This window comes from Lissotriton vulgaris, chromosome 1_2 (genome assembly GCF_964263255.1).
Source record: "Lissotriton vulgaris chromosome 1_2, aLisVul1.2, whole genome shotgun sequence".
Classification (NCBI taxonomy): domain Eukaryota; kingdom Metazoa; phylum Chordata; class Amphibia; order Caudata; family Salamandridae; genus Lissotriton; species Lissotriton vulgaris.
In genome coordinates this window covers 296,542,292-296,559,063 of record NC_141686.1, presented here as the reverse complement: position 1 = coordinate 296,559,063, position 16,772 = coordinate 296,542,292, and the positions used below count along the sequence as shown (strand labels likewise).

Genomic DNA, 16,772 nt, shown 5'->3' with positions numbered 1-16,772 from the left:
GAATCAATGCTTGGACCACTAGTTTTTTTGTCTCCCATGGTAGAATTGGAAAAACTGTCCTCATAATTTTTAACAGTCCAAAGCAGCAGCCAGCCACTTTCTGCGCTTGGACTTTCATATTTAGTTTGTTGTCCAGCCAGACTCCCAACTTTTTATTTGCTCTTTGGGGGCGGGAGCATTTCCTAGACACTTGGGCCACATGGGAGTGGATCCTTCTGGAAATGGTTCGCCCAGAAACATTAGTTCAGTTTTTGCACCATTAAGTTGGAGGAAGGACCCCTCCATCCAGTCTGAGATGCTTTTCAGACAGTTAGATAGAGTGTCGGAGTTTTGTCCTTGTTGGTTGAGGGATACTATCAATTGAGTGTCGTGCGCGTAGGTTACAGTTTAGATTCCAAATGTTTCAACTAATTTGGCCAGAGGGTTCATATAAACGTTAAAAAGGGTGGGGCTCAGGGATGAGCCCTGTGGTACCCCACAATTCAAAGGCCTGCTCTTGGAGGTACAATTTTCCTCGAATACTTGAAATGACCGGCCTTCCAAGAAGGACTCCAGCCATTCCAGTGCAACCCCCGATACCCCTGCCTCTCTAATCCTGGAGATAAGCAGATGATGGTTCACGGTATCGAAGGCTGCATATAGATCCAGGAGGAGAATGGCGGCCGATCCTCCGGAGTCCATGATTTTCCTGGCTTCCTCTGTGACAGCAATCAAGGCTGTCTCCGTTCCTTGCTGGGGTCTAAAGCCTGTCTGTGTAGTGTCTAGGCAGTTGTTTTCCTCTAGATGTGAAGAGAGTATGGCATTCACATGTTTCTCTGTGATTTTGGCAATTCCAGGCAACAGCGAGATGGGGCGGTAGTTCGAAAGGACTTCTGTGTCAGCTCCTACTTTTTTGAGTAGTGCTCTAGCCCCTGCTAGCTTCCAAGCAGACGGGACCCTGCCTGAGCTTAAAGATAAGTTTATAAGCTCAAGCATGGTAGGAGCGACTGTGTGCGAGACTTAATTAAGAACCGTGGGAGGGGCCATGTCTTCTGGGGAGCCTGATTTTAATTTACTGAGATGGGCTATTAGGGTTTCCAGGTTCATTGGAGGGAACACCTCTAGACCTGTTCCAGACCGGCTGCTCTAAGTGTCCATTTGTGGGAGGTTATGTGAGATGATGGGCGGCGGAAAAGTTAGATAAATGGACTGATTTTAGTGTGGAAAAATTCTGCAAGGTTGTTGCAGCGTTTTAGTATGTTAGCTGCAGGAGGTGATGGTGGAGTCGGGTTTGTGATAGTTTTAAAGATTCTAAACATTTCACGCGGGGCATTGGCGGCTGTGGAGATTTTGGTTTCGTAATATTTGGCTTGGGTTTTGCGGATTTCAAATTTGTATAATTTCACAGCTTCCCTGTAGATTTGTTTTTTTTCTTTGGCGAAATCCTTCCTCCATTGTCTCTCTGTTTGTTTACACTTAAGCCTAAGTTCTCTAAGGTTGGGGGTATACCAAGCTGTTTTTTTTAGACCTGTCTTATCTTTCCTAAGTTTCTTTGGGGCGACCACATCTAGGGAGGCTTCCAACCAGCCATTGAATTCCGAATTGGCTAATTCTATGTCCCGTTTTAGTACTGGTCGAGTGTTATTCAGGATTTCTGCCCAGGATTCATTGGGAATCCAGCCCAATTTCATCCAAGCTTTTTTGTGGATGTTATGGGTTTTTTCTTAGTTGGGGTTGACCAAGTAAATAGTATTAGATAGTGGTCACTCCACGGTGAGGGAATTGGGCTATCAGCTATTAAATTGGCATTAGTAAAAATAGGGTCAAGAAGGTGCCCTTCGAGATGAGTAACGCCATTCACTATAAGGACAAGGGCCAGGGCCGTTAGATCATCCACTAGCTCCTTGGTGCTGGGTAGGGAGGCCTCATCAAAATGAATGTTTAGATCTCCTATTATAGAGAAATTGGATCGGGAGCTAACTAAGGTGGCTATTTTTTCAGGAACCTCCACCATGTTTATGAAGCATTCTGTGTGCTCTTCGTCCATTGTGTGTCCTCCTAGGTGGCCTGGTGATGGGTGTCTTAACAAGAAATCGGCAGGATTGTCAGCCCCTGGTCTGTAGATGAGTTGGAAGGACTATGCCTGGAGCTGTACAGGTCACCTCTCTATCCTCGGTGGTGCAGGGCGAGATGACCTGTTGAACAGAGGTAGAAGCGGTTTGTGGTCGGTCACCACTCGAAATCGATGGCTACAGAGGTAGAGGTTGAAAGTGTTGGCAAGTCTACCTGATGGGCAGGGTCTCCCGCTCTATCTGTGCATAGCGAGTCTCAGTAGGAGATAGTGCCCGACTGGCATATGCAACCGGAACACAGGCCCCCTTGACATTCTCTTTTAGGAGTACTGCCCCCAGTCCTAAAGGGCTGGCAACCACGACAAGTTCAGTTCTCTTCCTGGGATGGAAGTACGCCATGGTGGTTTGGTTTCTTGATGCTGTTGAAGGAATCTTCTTCCTTAGGGCTCCAAGCCCACGGTATGCTGGTCTTCGTGAGCTGGCGCAGGGGTTTTGACAACGTGGCCTGGCTTGCGATGAATCTGCCGTAATATGTTACCATGCTGAGGAAACTCTCCGTCTGGTTCTGGGTGACCATGGCATTGCGGATGGCTTCTGCCTTTCGTGGATTAACGTGGAGTCCTTCCCCTGAAAAGACGTACCCAAAGAAATCGATTGAACCCTGGTAGAACAAGCATTTTTTTTTATACAGGGTAAGACCGCAGTCCATAAAGCGATGGATCGTGGTCCGCTGTCGGACATGATGCTCCTCAAGGCTCGGGGAGTATATGAGGATATTGTCGCTTCGGTTAATTACTCCTTCCAGGCCCGACAGGGTCTCCTTGGTTGCATTCTGGAACACCTTGGCAGCCGAAGAAACGCTGAAGCTGAGCCGGGTGTACCGCATGAGGCCCACGTGTGTTGAGAAGGTCGTGATGCAGCGACTTTACGGCGCCAACTCTAGCTGGTGGTATCCTGAGTTCAGGTCGTGTTTGGAAAACCACTTGGCGCTATTTAAGTCTTCTACAATGTCATCCATCATCGGGGTCCTGTGTCTCACTCTCTAAATGGCCTGGTTTGGGAGCCTCATGTCGACGCATGGCCGGATGGCCTCCAGCTGCTTGGGCCTCTTTGCAATCACCAGCGGGGAGACCAAGGGGTTGGAGCATGACACCTTCTCAATTACGCCTATGTTTTCTAGGTCCTGCAGCTCCGTCTCTACGAGGGGGCAAAGGTGAATTGGGACGTGCATGTGCCTAAGTGCCGTTGGCGTGATGGTCTTGTCAATATGGAGCGTTACCTTGTGGTCTTTGAGTTTTCCCAGCCCCTGGAATAGTTGTGAAAACTCATTTAGTATGTCTTCTGCGTGTGTGTCGTGGACTTTAATTTGCGAAGAATACCAACTATAGATCTTCAACAGTGTGGCATTCGAGTAACATCCCCTGCTGGCCTTCCGTGATTTGGAACTTGGTTTTGATGGAGTGTTCCGCATTGGTGATGTCCACTTCGATCACTCCCGTGAGTGGTAGGAGTACGGTACCACTGTAGGTGTATAGCCTGGCCGAGCTGGGAGTGAGGGCTGATCGAAGGGACGATTTCTCATATTGGCTTGAGTCCATCATGTTCACAGACGTTACTGTGTCTATCAGGGCTTGAATAGTGGTGTCATTACATTCACGGTGTACATGGGTGGAGGATGTTTCTTGAGACCAGACCGTCTGGCTAACGAGATCATGAAGACGTCATTGTCGTCATCTTTATTGGGGGAAGCAGCTTCTCGCACCCAGGATGCTTCAGAAGGGGTGGGGTCCTCTAGAGTCAGGTGGCATAGGGTCATGGTACGACCTCTTGATGTGCCGCCTCTGGTTCGCCCTCCTCCTCCACGGCAGACACTGGCATAGTGATAAACCGTGCAGCACTTGGAGCAGGTCTGCCGTCTTACTATGCACCATTCTTGCGATTTGTGGTTAAAGAGCAATATCCGCATTTTGCAATGGCTCTGCTAGGCTGGGTCCGCATGTGTGCTGGTCCAGGGCACCGTGGCACCGCATCCAATGTCGTTTCTTTGATGGGGATGGCCCTTGGTGATGGGGTAGCGGCATTGCTTCGAACTCTGGTGGCTTCCATTTCCTCTGCCCTGCTGTCGGACAGTTCATGGGAGCATGCCAAGATAAGGATCTCATCCAGGAACATCCCTGGTTGGTGGAGTATCTGGCGTCTCAGCGAGACAGACGTGAACCCCTGTATTATTTGCACGTGGATCTCCTCCGGTTGGTCGATGTTCGTGCATGTGCGTGCAGGCCTCTTCAAACTGGCGTATAACATGTCCACCGTCTCTACCTCAGTTTGCCTGGCTTCCTGCAGCTTGAATCGTTCATAGTCCGGGTTCATTTGGGGGTTGAAATGCATATTGAGGGCAACCACCGCTGCGTTGTAGTCGTTTTCATCCCCCATATCTTGTATTGCCTCAAAAAGTTTGTAGAGTTCATCACCCCCAAAGTGCATCAGCAACAAACCCCCGAAGTGCATCAGCAACAAACCCCCGAAGTGCATCAGCAACAAACTCTTCACAGCCCCATCGGTCTCTCTCATGCTTCTGAAATAGTGATTAAGGCATCCTAACCAGAGCTTTCACCTGGGCACGGCTGTGGCAGGGTCGGAGAGCTGGCTAAAGGGGGGTGTTGGCGTAACTGAGATATGCGAGAATGGCAAATAGTCTATTTTAACAGGCCCAATTTATGAAGGGCATTTGTTGAATACTGCAAAGGCCACCACAGGAGAGGTTGGGAATCTTAGAACAGCTATCGAATGTTTCTAACTGTGAATTATAAACCAGAGGAGAGTGTTCGATACCTGGAGTGTGGATGACTCCTATTAAGGCAAACAACAGTGTATAATTGGACAGGATTTTAATTAGGATTAACTACATTCCTAGATATGAGAGATGTATTCACGTCTTGAAAAAGATGGTAATAATCTGAACAACACCATTGAGACGTGTTGATGCCTCTGAGACACAATTGATGTAGTGGACTGGAACTATAGAAATCCAACAAGTGCCAATATATTGAGTTTCAGTCTGTATTTTGTCTTACACGAATGTGCCTTTTATGCCAACGCATACAGTCTTTCTTTTCTCTCATTGTTTGTGTAAATGTTGGCAATGGCCATTTTTGCTGCTTTTTTAATATGGTAATGTTATTTGGTATATGAACTGTATTTCCTTGTAACTTCTTGTGTTTTTTAAACCTTTTATTGTTATCAACAAAAAAACCTTTTTTTATTAACAAGAAAGTCTTTCTAATAAATGACTGTACATTTTCTACTATTGAGATATTTTTGGGGTACTGTTTGGGCATAAAGCATAACTCCCTGAAGTGCGATTGATTGTGACATCAGTGTATTGGGTGATTGAATACGAGTGGTGTTGTTTTTGTAAATTTAGCAGTCACCAAAGGAAGCTCTGCTCTTTTCTTGTTAGTAGTACCCTATTCCTTTGGTGGAAAAGGGGTCTCTCTATTGACAGTTTGGCATTTTATGGATTCTGTCATATATCCCAAGACCCAATTATTCACCACCCTGTTATCCTGATTAGATCAATTCTACCCCGTGCCACAATGTTTAATAGATTACTTTAGGTATTATAATGTACAAAAAGACTGTGTCCACCATCAATGACATAATTTACCCATTGACTTCAAAGTCTGCCTTGGGGAGTGTGGTTCTGAAAAGGTCTGGACCCTGCTAAAATGGTACCGAGGCCAAACACTCGCGTCACAAAATATCATCATACCATGACGAATTTGGTATCGGCGGACCGGTAATGACTCGGACATTACCCCTGTGCATTTGCGTCGTGATCAAGCAATGCAATCACCTTAAAACAGTGATTTCTGCCTTGAAACCTCGAGGTTCCATCTTGTGAGCGGCATCCATCTTGTGATTGCCCTTACATAGTCAATTGTCCAAGGCCGAATTCGAGCTGAAAGGACACGTCCACCTTTCCTGACTCTTCTCTGACCTGGGCGAGCTGCCTTCACTGCCTTCAGCCAAACCTGTTCGGGCAGTCCCCAACCCACAGGCCGAGCGAGATTAGCATCAAGGTACAACATGTCATAAACCATTCACTGCATACGAACCATGCTTTATCATACACACACCTGTCTCTGTTTCTTGTTTATGGCTAGTTTTACGACGAGGAGGTGCCCGATTTTATTGGGGTTTCATCGATATCTGATGGGAGTTCTGGGCCTGGCTGGGTAATCTATCACTGACTGTACATACGAAAATGTAGGCTGGCCATCATGACTTTGCTTTTTCTTTATTGTGAAAATATGTTTATGGCCGCATCATAAAAACAAAGAATTCTTGCCTGAAGTGTAAAATTGTATATAAAAAGAGAAGGCTGTCTCTGTAAAAACGAACAGTCTCCTGAGAATATACACAGAGTGCTGTTCTACTTCTAGGACGCTTGTTACTTGGTTGCAGCCAATAAATTACATCTTTGATTTCACCTAGAAGACTCGTGTTTCTGTGGTCCAAAACAGGAAGGACTCAAGAGGTCTTTGGGTGTTTTCCCCTGGCACCGCCGGGTCTCTAAAAACCCGGTACCTCAGTTTGGCGCCCAACTCTGGGCGGTATCAAGCGGTGTCGGTCCAAGCCAGATGTTCGTGAGGAGCTTCGTGTGAAAATTCCGGAGGACGGCCAGCCACTTCAGCGACCCCTGCATGTCGATGTGGTTCCGAAGGTCTTTGCTGCGAGTTTCCCCACGTCCCGACGGCTACGAAGGACTGCTGCCCTGACTATCGCCCTGTTTTGGACCCATTGATGCTTGGTAGAGCGAAACGATAGACGAGTCTTCTAGTGACGTCATCGATCATCAATACTTCAGTTAAGTATAAGTGGAGCGTCTCCCAGTCCTTAGTTTAAATCTTAGTTTTGGTATCCTTGAGATACGCTTTGATTTGGAACTTGCAAGCGCCAAAGCCGAAAGACTCGTGTATTCACGAGAAATATCGTAATCGATAATCCTTTGAAGTTTGAAGCTAGACTACAGAGCGAAGATGCCTGGTCTTAGCAGACTTGGAAACTTGTTTTGTCTTGGTTGTAGTAGGGACTCCCGATTAGAGGACTCGTGTCCGGTTCCTCCGATCGGAACTCCAACCTATGAGCTTTATGTGAAGCATGGGGTAGGCCCCATCACATACAATGAAGTGTGGATCAAATACACCCGCAAGGACGGTGTTTTAAAATGGCCACAATATGGTAGCTTTGACGCAGAGATCTTAGATAATCTAGAGGTGAAACTGTTCAAGAAGAAAGCCCGGCCGGCGATGTTTGACTCCTTTCGCCTATGGCGCAAAGAAGCCAAACAGAAAGAAATGAAATTAGCAAAGAAGAATAAACGAGGTATGTCAATGGTACAAGCCACAATTGCATACAGGGATAATGAGGAAGAGCAAGAGAATGAACAAATGCTCAGAAGCAAGAAGTTGGCAGTAGATAAATGCTACCCAGTTCTGCCACGTAAAGGACAAGGATCAACGGAGAAACTTGACAACGATCCTTTAATGTACCACTTATTGAGTTCACCACCCCCCTATGCACAAGATGCTACTGCACCCCCGCGACGCTTTGTTATACCACGCCCCGCTGCGCGAACCCCAGTTCTTCCACAAGCACCAGCTCCTCTTCAGCTGGTCTCTACTCCTCCGGCGCAGCCCTCTCAAGGGCCGCCGCCCTTGCTGCATACTCCATCCACCTTTTCTACGACCTCGCCTACTGCTCCGACTGCCTATCCTAATACTGTTTCTGCTGCCGCCTCAACTTCTGCTTTACATCAGCCTGTCTTTTCTGGCGTTTCTGCCGTTCCATCAGCTTCTCCTTCTGTTCGACAGAGAGTAGCAAATACTGTTACTGGTCTATTCTCGCCTTTCTTTGGGTCACCTAACACGACCCCTAAAACAGAACGTAGACAGTTGCGGAGTCGACTGCCTGACTATCAAGAAAGAGAAGTGCTGAATGAGTTAGCACGTAAATGGGTTATTGATACCGTAAACTATGATGTTCAGTCAGTGATGGAAGTTTTCCGTCAATGGGAAGCAACTACACAGAGATATGTATTTGAACAGATGTGTATATATCTCCGTGAAGATTTGAGGGTAAATGATCCAGAATATGACATAGATGAATTATTCCGTGTACGATTTAAGTTCGCAGAAGGCATGATTGTGGGTGCCGATGTCGAACCAGCAATTGAGATGTTATTGTCTTGTAGGAGTAAGGGAGGCAATTCTCGATCACTGTCTGAACATGACATGCCAGACAAGAAAATGGTGCGACAGTACCCTATGAGAGAGGTTCCTCCAGTTTGGAGGGAATGTTATGCAAACGCGAATCCAGCAATTCCGCCACATTTCCAGCGTGTATGGGTACATGTCCCTTGGAAAAGATCTGAGGTCTTGGCTCTAAAGCAGACATTGCCTGATCCCCGCAAAAATCCTGCAGGGTATTATAAGGAGTTATCACAGACCGCCAGCTCCTGTGTTATGAATTTAGCCGATGTAGACATGTTGTTTGGGAATGTTGTTCCACAGCCTCTATGGGAAAAAATTCGTCATGCAGACCATGACCAAGAGTTAGGCGATACATGGGTGAATATTGCCGCTGCTAATGCTAGACAAGTTGGTGGTGCTAAACCTGAACCTTTAGTAGCAGAACTCCCTGGTAGAATTATCACATATATGAAGACTTTAATGCCTGAATTGCGCGTGAATTGGGACTAAGCATGGGCGAATTTTGCGGATCTCACGTTCGCGAATTTTGCGGATTTGCGAACTCGCAATCCGCAAAATCCGCGAATTCCCGCGAATTTGCGGATTTTTTTTTTTTTGTGTGGTCGCAATTGTTTCTGCCAGTTCGCGAGGATTTGGTACTAGTTCGCAATTGCGAACTTACTTGTCGGCTCGCAACGGTCGCGACTATGTTGTTTCTACGTCTGGTTCATCATCACAGCCTCCCAGCACCCTCTGTTTTACCACTGGCACCCTCTCTTTGACCCATGCCACCCTCTGTTACATCAATGCCACCCTCTGGTTCATCATCACTGTAGAAGATGGGGGGGAACAGCAAGCCCACCTGCCCTGCTTGAACTGACATGAATTAATTTGGGGTTAGTTTATTAACAACACCTGCCCTGCCCCAACTGACAATAATGAATTAGGGGCTAATTAATGTGTCACTGAAAGAATTTAAAGTTCCAGCCTGGCACCTGCTTGTCTGCTCCTTTAGCTGTAAATCAGGACCTTTGTGGCATACAGTTAAGGTCAGAGCAGGGTCACACAATAGTTGCAAGCAGGCAACCGAATTCTGGAGGGCCCCCTCAGGAAGCACTACAAAGAATCGTTACAAATCATGAGGTTGACCTTTTGCACCTGCTCATTGCTTTTGCTTTTGCTGAAATCGTTTTTCGGTTTTTTTCGCGCTATTCGCGGGGCGCGGCGTCGTGCGAAACCGACCGCGGAAGCCGCCAATTCGTGCGAATGAGCATTTTATTTTTTTGCGGCTTGTTGTTTCGCGAGTTTTTTTGCAGTATTCGCGAGCCGCTTGCAGCGCAACACGCGAATTTACCCCAAGGTCGAGTACGGGCGCGGCCATTTTGTTTGCGTGACGTATTTCCGTTTCCGCCCGCTATGTATAATCTCGCGCAGTAAGCGCATTGCGAGTAGAGGTTCGCACGAGATCGCGCGGGAAATCTAGAGGTTCGCACGAGATCGCGAGGAAAATCTCGCGCGAACTTACTTTCGCGCTCGTGAACGGGCGCCGGCCATCTTGTTTTTCATTCATTTCCTGTGTCTGGGCATGGTGTTTAATCCTCTTGGTATCTTTGCCATCCTTTGCTTGTTTTCAGTTTTTTGCTTCTTATCTATCCCTCTCTTTTCCTAGCTGTATATTTTTGTCTTTTCTGCTATTTTTCTTTACTTTTAAACTACTTTTTAAAACTCTTTTCTTTTCTTCTTCCCTATCCTATTCTTTCTTAATTTTCTACTTCTTCCTACCTTACCTGCCCAGACCATGGTCAAGCCAGGCGCCGTGAAGCTGCCCAGGCACTTGAGGGCCGCAGCGGCGGCGGGGAGTAGTGCTGGAACCAGTGGCAGGACAGTATGCGGGAGATTGAGGGGGGAGCAGGTGACGCAACGGGAGATATTCAGCCCGGAGGAAGTGGGCGCGCTGGTCTACTTCGTCCAGCGCCGCCTGCCCAGGACCATCGCGGGAGGCGGCAGGATCGCGGCCGGCGGCTACAACATGCGGGAGCGCCGGAAGCGGTGGGAGAAGGTGTGCTGGGCCATATCCCACCTCTACGGGGTCCAGCGCACCTACAGCCAGGTCACCCATCGCTGGACGGACCTCCTGGACCGCGAGCGCGACCTGCTGGACCAGCTCGGCTTGGAGATCCCCGGGCTTGGTGAGTAGTAGTAGCCATTTAATCACTCACTACTATGATGTTTTCTCCTGCTCTGTGTTGTTGTATTGCAAATATTTGTTTTTTACATGGAGCAAGCCAATAATGCCGCTGATGACGATTACATTGTAGTTAAATTATATTTCAAAATCTTCTGTGCATTTCAGGTGCACTGCTCTCCTTCTCAGTGGCGTTGCTACTATGCTTATTTGTTTTCTATTTCGTGGTCTCATTGGCCTGAGTAACTATTATGTATGAGTGTACTTTACAGAACTGCGTAATGCTAGACACTAGGGGGCAGATTACATTTACAAGCCCCTTGCGCCACGTTTACGTTGCCTTGCGTGACGCAACAGCGGCGTAAACGTGCCGCATCCCTGCGAGTCATTTACAGCATGACGCATCTAGGGAGATGCGTCACGTTATAAAGCCATGGGCCTGCACCACAATGGGTGCGTTCCTAGTACGCAGGGTGGGCGGTCCAGCGGCTGTGCGCCTCGCAAAATTGCCTGCGTGAAATCTACAAGATTTAACGCAGGCACTTCTGCGACGCTGCTACGTCAATTCAATTCCTTATGTCTGCTCGAAGCAGGCGAAAGGACTGACACAGCATGTTAAGTATTGGGTGGCCCTGAGCATTACTGGAGTTGCATTGCGTTGGCGACGTGACTCCAGCGATGCGCCGCTCTTACGTGACGAGATGCGTCACGCAAGTGCCTACCCTTGCGCCAGGGCGCGCCGCATTGTAAATGAGGCACATCTGCCGTGTCGCAAGGGTAGTTTTGCGTGACGCATTTGATCTGGCGCATCTCTGGAGATGCGCCAGAACGCGTAAGTAAGTATGCCCCTAAGGGGCAGAATTGCAATTACCGTCGCATTCCTGCAAAGTAGCAGGGATGCGCCATTAATTGTGCGGCCCGCTACCACCACCAAACATGGTGCGCCGTATTTGCAATGCGGCACACCATGGGCCCAAAACGTCACCGAAGCTTTACTGCTGGAGTTGCGTCGCAACGATGGCGCAGCTCCATCAATGCTCTGGGGTACCCTATCTCCCCAATGCTGGGTCAAGCCGTACGTCTGCTTCAAGCAGGTGCAGGGTTTGTGTGACGCATCATTGTCCTAAAGGTGACTGATTGATATTTTGTAGATTTCCCTCAGCCACTATTAGGATGTGTTCCAGCGCAGGAATGCCCTCCCTTGCGCCGGAACGCCCCCTGATGGCGCAGGGCTTTATAACGGGATGCATCTCCCAAATGCGTCACGTTGTTATAATATTATACGCCGCACCATGGCGCCCTTTTTTGTTTAGCTGCTGCGCCACAAAAGTCACGCAAGAACGGCGCAAAAGAGCCGCAAGGGCTTAAATCTGCCCCTTCCTTTGTACCCCTGACAATAAGAAAAATAGTGGCGGTGGATTGATAGTTTGACTATTTAAATGACTGGTAATGTAGCAGGCAACTGTTAGTGTTGTCACTGATCTGACTGAAATCACAATGGAGTTTGTCTGTCACTTTGCGTCTTGCCTGCGGACTGCTGCCTGCCAGTCCTAGGTGAACGTTTCAGTACTTTGTTTAGTGAGTTACGTGACTTTCGAAGTCACAGGTCCGCAAATAAATGAAAAGTAACCATAATCAATATAATTTCGCGGAAATATTTTGTTATTGTTCTTTTGAAATGTTTGATTTGGTTGACATTGACAAGCAACAATCATCCATGTTTTCTGTTCTTTCTTTCATGTTGTACGTCAGCTCCCCCCAGGGGCGAGAGGAGGACACAGGAGCAGCAGGCGGCGGATGCTGTTCAACAGGGCCAGGATCGGGCAGGCGAGGGCTCCTCTGCTGGCCCCAGTAAGTTTTCATTTTAGACTAGTACCTATTTTTCCTAGCGTTCCTCATTTGACTTTTTTCAAAATTGTCTTTGCTCTTCTTGTAGACTGTATCTAAATTCTTATCCTGCCTCTACTATGACTCCCTATGGTATTACTAGATTATTCTTATTAGTCTGTCTGTGTAGCTAACTAAGATTGCACGGTTGGCGAAACTCCCATGATTCTAGTCAGCAATAGCTCTATCAACTTAGTGCAGTCCTCTGGGATTGTCCATAATGTCTTTTGAAGTGTTCTATCTGGACTCATGCTTGCAAAAATTGCAAAACCTTTCGCTCAGTCACTCTAGTCTGGACCAAAAAACACAGATTGTATTTAAGTTTAAAAGCTTTATTAAAAGTAAACACATTTATTAAAATGAAGTCATAATAAAACTAAACGTTTAACTGATAATGGAAAAGTGGTTAGTGCTGACGATTAATTGAAGACATTTCTTGTGGTCGAGCCGAGCTCTCACCTGGTTTCAACTTGATCTTGTTGTTAGAAGTCCATCTTCTGTCTGTGTGGAGAAAAATGGTGCGTGTTAAAAAAACAGCCTTCATCAGTTGTGCCAAAAAGTGCAGCAAGACAACCTTCCCTGGAAAAAGGGACATTTTTTTTAACTTTAACGTAGACAGTCACAAATTACATTGTTTTCACATGTCTTCATTCCTAGACCAAAGACTAGTGAGTGCTTTATTCTAACATTCTTAAATGTACTTTGTAGGTGGAACATCTGGTGGCGGGGCCAGTGTGGAGGTGGTGGTGCTCGACACGGAGGCGGAGGGCGATTCTTCAGGGGAGGAGGCGGCGGCTGTGAGAGTTGAGACGGTGGTGGTGGCGGCCAGAGGTAAGCTCTTATATATTCCTTACTTATTGAGATTGAAGACTAGCTGGGAAGGCAAGAATATGAGATGCATGGCTGGGTGAATGATGAAGCAATGATGGGTGGAAGGACAACAGCCTGGGTGGGTGACACAGAAACTGTATGTGTCCATATACCTGGATCATGCTACTATCTGACTCTTAGATAGCATATGTGTATCTAGAGCAGGGGTACTCATAGTACGGCCCGCGGGCCGGTGGTGGCCCGGCAAGCCTTCCTTGGCGGTGCGCAGACCTTGCAGACAATCACTGCTCCCCCGGCCCCCACAGAGCAGAGGCTTTTTTGTATTTCACCTGTTAGCGCCCCTGCATCTCCACTCTGACAATCACTGCTCCCCCGGCCCCCACAGAGCAGAGTGGAGATGCAAGGCCACAAAGAGGTGAAATAGAACAAAGCCTCTGCTCTGTGGGGCCGGGCAAGCAGTGATTGTCAGGGTGGAGAAGCAGGGGCGCTACAACAAACAAAGCCTCAATAATATGTTAATGGTCTTTTAAAGACCTGTTAAGTACTTTGGTGTTGTTGTCTGTGTGTGCGCGTTGAGGAAGCGGTCTCAACCCGGGCTGAAGGCTGACACAGATAGACACACACACAGTGAGATGACAGAGGGGGAGGGAGAGGGAGGGCAGGAGGGAGAGAGAGATGGAGGGAGGGCAGGAGGGAGAGCAGGAGGGAGAGAGATGTATGTAAATGCTGGGTCTGGTGGCTCAGTGGATGAGGGCATCTGCTGCAGGGACCTGTGTGCAACCTCATGGTCACAAGTTATCGTTTTGCTTTAGCCCCGCCCCCTCTGACTCCGCCCCCACCAGTGCGGCCCTCGGCCCCAAACTACACTGTAAATGTAGCCCCTGAGAGAAAGTTTGTGAGTACCCATGATCTAGAGAGAGTAGACGGTCAGTGGATGAACTAAGTGTAACTTTGAAGAGCATGTAACACTGCACCCGCACGTCCGTTCCAGTGTAGGAAAGGCAAGGAAAAGAACTTTTAATTTTGTCCAAATACTACCATAAATAGTAGCAGTAGTTTGTATTGCAAGCACTGCATAGATCCGGTTATTACGGTGGCCACTCCCTACCTCTCTTAATAAGTTTAGTAGTACTCAGTCATTCATGTGTGGATGTATCACTGGTCACTCAATAAAAAGCAAAGCACCTAAAGTCATCCCATATATAAGCAAAAACATCCCATGTGAAGTGATAGATAATCAGATTATTTATCTTCTTCAATTTTCCATTTCTAGTACTCATTTCCACTGTAGGGTGAAAGTTAAATTAATTAAGCAGTAGCCCTTGAGTTGTAACAGAGTATTCTCAGTGCCACCCGTAATAGAAAAGTAAGAGCTTCACCACCTGCATGTACTGGACGGGTACAGTAACGCAACGCAAGTCTAGGTCACTCCTCATGGCGTGCGTCTCTTTTTCTCGGGTGCAAGTTTACTGCGCTGGCATTATGCCGGCTTGCAGAAAATAACGTACCAATTTTCCAAAACAAGAGATAAGAAGAAGAATAAGACTGGTGTACTTTCATACTAGTCGACTCCAATGGAAGTCCACAGTGCTCGTAGAATTTGTTCCTTAAACTCCCACTAATGTTAGAGCAAGGATGAAGAAGTGTGAGGTTAGATAGATACTGGCCTCAATAGTTATGTAATGCGCTTGCAAGTTGCTAGTTGTACTGCAACACAAATTTCTGCTGAATGATTGAGTTAATCTTAAAGAGCATTGGTTACAGACTATGTCTTTCTTTCTTCATATAGATGCTCCTTCCAAACGAACAAGGAGGAAGGAGCTGGCTAGAGCGGCCCGGCAACGGAGGATCGAGGCCACTGTTGCGGAATATCGGCGGCTGGTGGCCCTGGAGGACGAGGAAAGTGTGCAGTCGACAACAACAACAACGTCGTCTGCATCGGCCTCCGTGGCCCCACGGGCTGCCACCCAGCACAGTGGTCCACCCAGACTGAGCCGGGCTGCCAAAGGCAAACGCCACCGCCGAGCAGCAAGGCCAACAGCTGCCTCTCACAGGCATTGCACCTGCAAGGCAGTGAAGGCACGCCTGCGCCGCACTACCCTGATGGTGTCCCGCCTTCAGCAGGAGCTCGCCTTGCTCCGCGAGGAGCATGATGCCCTGGCCCAAAAAGTTAACAGCATCCACCCATAGTGTCCCTTGCCCCTTTTTTAGAGACTTTTGGGGGGTGGGAATTGGGAGTTGGGTTTTTGGGGACTTTTGAAGGACAATCGTTGGGGTTAGGGAGGGTCTTGCGGGAGATTATTTTGTTAGGGATATAAATATACTTTTTCAAACTTTATCTGAGCATACCTGTTTTTTACTGCTTGCCTGGTGGGTGGGGGTTTAACGTTGACTGTTTTCCTGAAAGTTTAGTTCCATTTTCTTCCTTTAAGTGTAAATGCCCAAATGTTTTCAACACTAAGTGCCTCTCACAGACTAAGTGAAGTGAATCCAAGAGTCCTAGGACTTTAGTAGTACTACCTTCAGTCTCTCGTCTCTCGTACTAATACTCCATTATACCCCCAAACCACCAAACGCTTATCTTACCTGTAATTTGTGTTTGAAAGTAGGGCTAGACCCAGGGCTGGCTCCACGGGAAACACCGAATAAGGTTGGCAATCTTGGTCGGATAAAATTTCCTCATAGCGGTGGTACTAGTGGTGTGACACAGTGGCAGTTGCATGCCTATGAAAAAAAAGAAAATGAAATCTGGTTTGTCCTCCTGAGCAATTCAACGGTACAACTGAGAATATAGCAGGTGACAGAAGTACAGTAGAACAGTGCCACATTGTAGCCTAACAAATGGTAAAGTATATCTACTAATTCGGTTGAAGTTCTTTCACATTAGCAATGGTTCTTTGTCAAGCAGAGTAAGAATATATCCTCGGATTTCTTCACCAGCCTGTTGCTATCACCTTATCCTCCCCAGCAAGTGTGTGGATTTATTGCTGTAATAATAATTTAGTCACACATCAATCAAAACCACACAGCCCGGGGGGAAGAGGGTTAGGGTTTGAAAAATGGATGGGTACGGGGGTTTTTGGGAAAGGTTTTGGGAGACAAGAAAAAATAGCACAGCATAGACAAACAATTGTGAACATAAACAAATCTTTGGGTACAAACCTATCCATCAATCTTTGAAAGTGCATGCACTACTGCATGCATGTCAGTGAAAAGTAAGTAGTACATTCGACAACTGTGGAAAGAAAGAATGCGACAGTACAGGGCCTGTGTGGAATTATTGATAACGATATTCAACATAAGGTCTCTGTAGCCAGATACCCGAGAGCCTTGCTGGTCACTATAAATCCATTCACAACAACACTCAATGGGGTTGGTCTGGAAGGTGTCAGGTTTACTCCCCGTGATCCAGTCGATGCAAATATGGTTCCACCTCCAAATGTCACCAACACCCAGAAGTGTAAACACAGGGTGTTCGAGCCATTAGGCGGGGGAGAAAAATAACAAACTAAAATAAAAAATGTGGGATGGGTAAAGGTAGGGTCAGCAGGGAAAAGATACCTG

The 16,772-nt window shown here is 47.3% G+C and overlaps 1 protein-coding gene across 1 annotated transcript; it reads left to right on the top strand.

Annotated features, from left to right (window-relative positions):
* The first annotated feature begins 4,974 nt into the window (after positions 1-4,974).
* On the top strand, positions 4,975-15,545 carry LOC147736537 (uncharacterized). Its single transcript, XM_086952637.1, has 4 exons — positions 4,975-4,999; positions 12,243-12,341; positions 13,086-13,208; positions 14,998-15,545. The coding sequence occupies exons 1-4, from the start codon at positions 4,975-4,977 to the stop codon at positions 15,396-15,398; spliced, it is 648 nt and encodes a 215-aa protein (XP_086808763.1). The 3' UTR covers positions 15,399-15,545.
* The last annotated feature ends 1,227 nt before the right edge of the window (positions 15,546-16,772 follow it).

Coding starts and splice junctions, on each gene's coding strand:
- LOC147736537 (XM_086952637.1), top strand. CDS start 4,975: ATGTATTCACGTCTTGAAAAAGATG. Junction 5,000..12,242: donor TTCACGTCTTGAAAAAGATG/GTAATAATCTGA, acceptor GTTGTACGTCAG/CTCCCCCCAGGGGCGAGAGG. Junction 12,342..13,085: donor GGGCTCCTCTGCTGGCCCCA/GTAAGTTTTCAT, acceptor TGTACTTTGTAG/GTGGAACATCTGGTGGCGGG.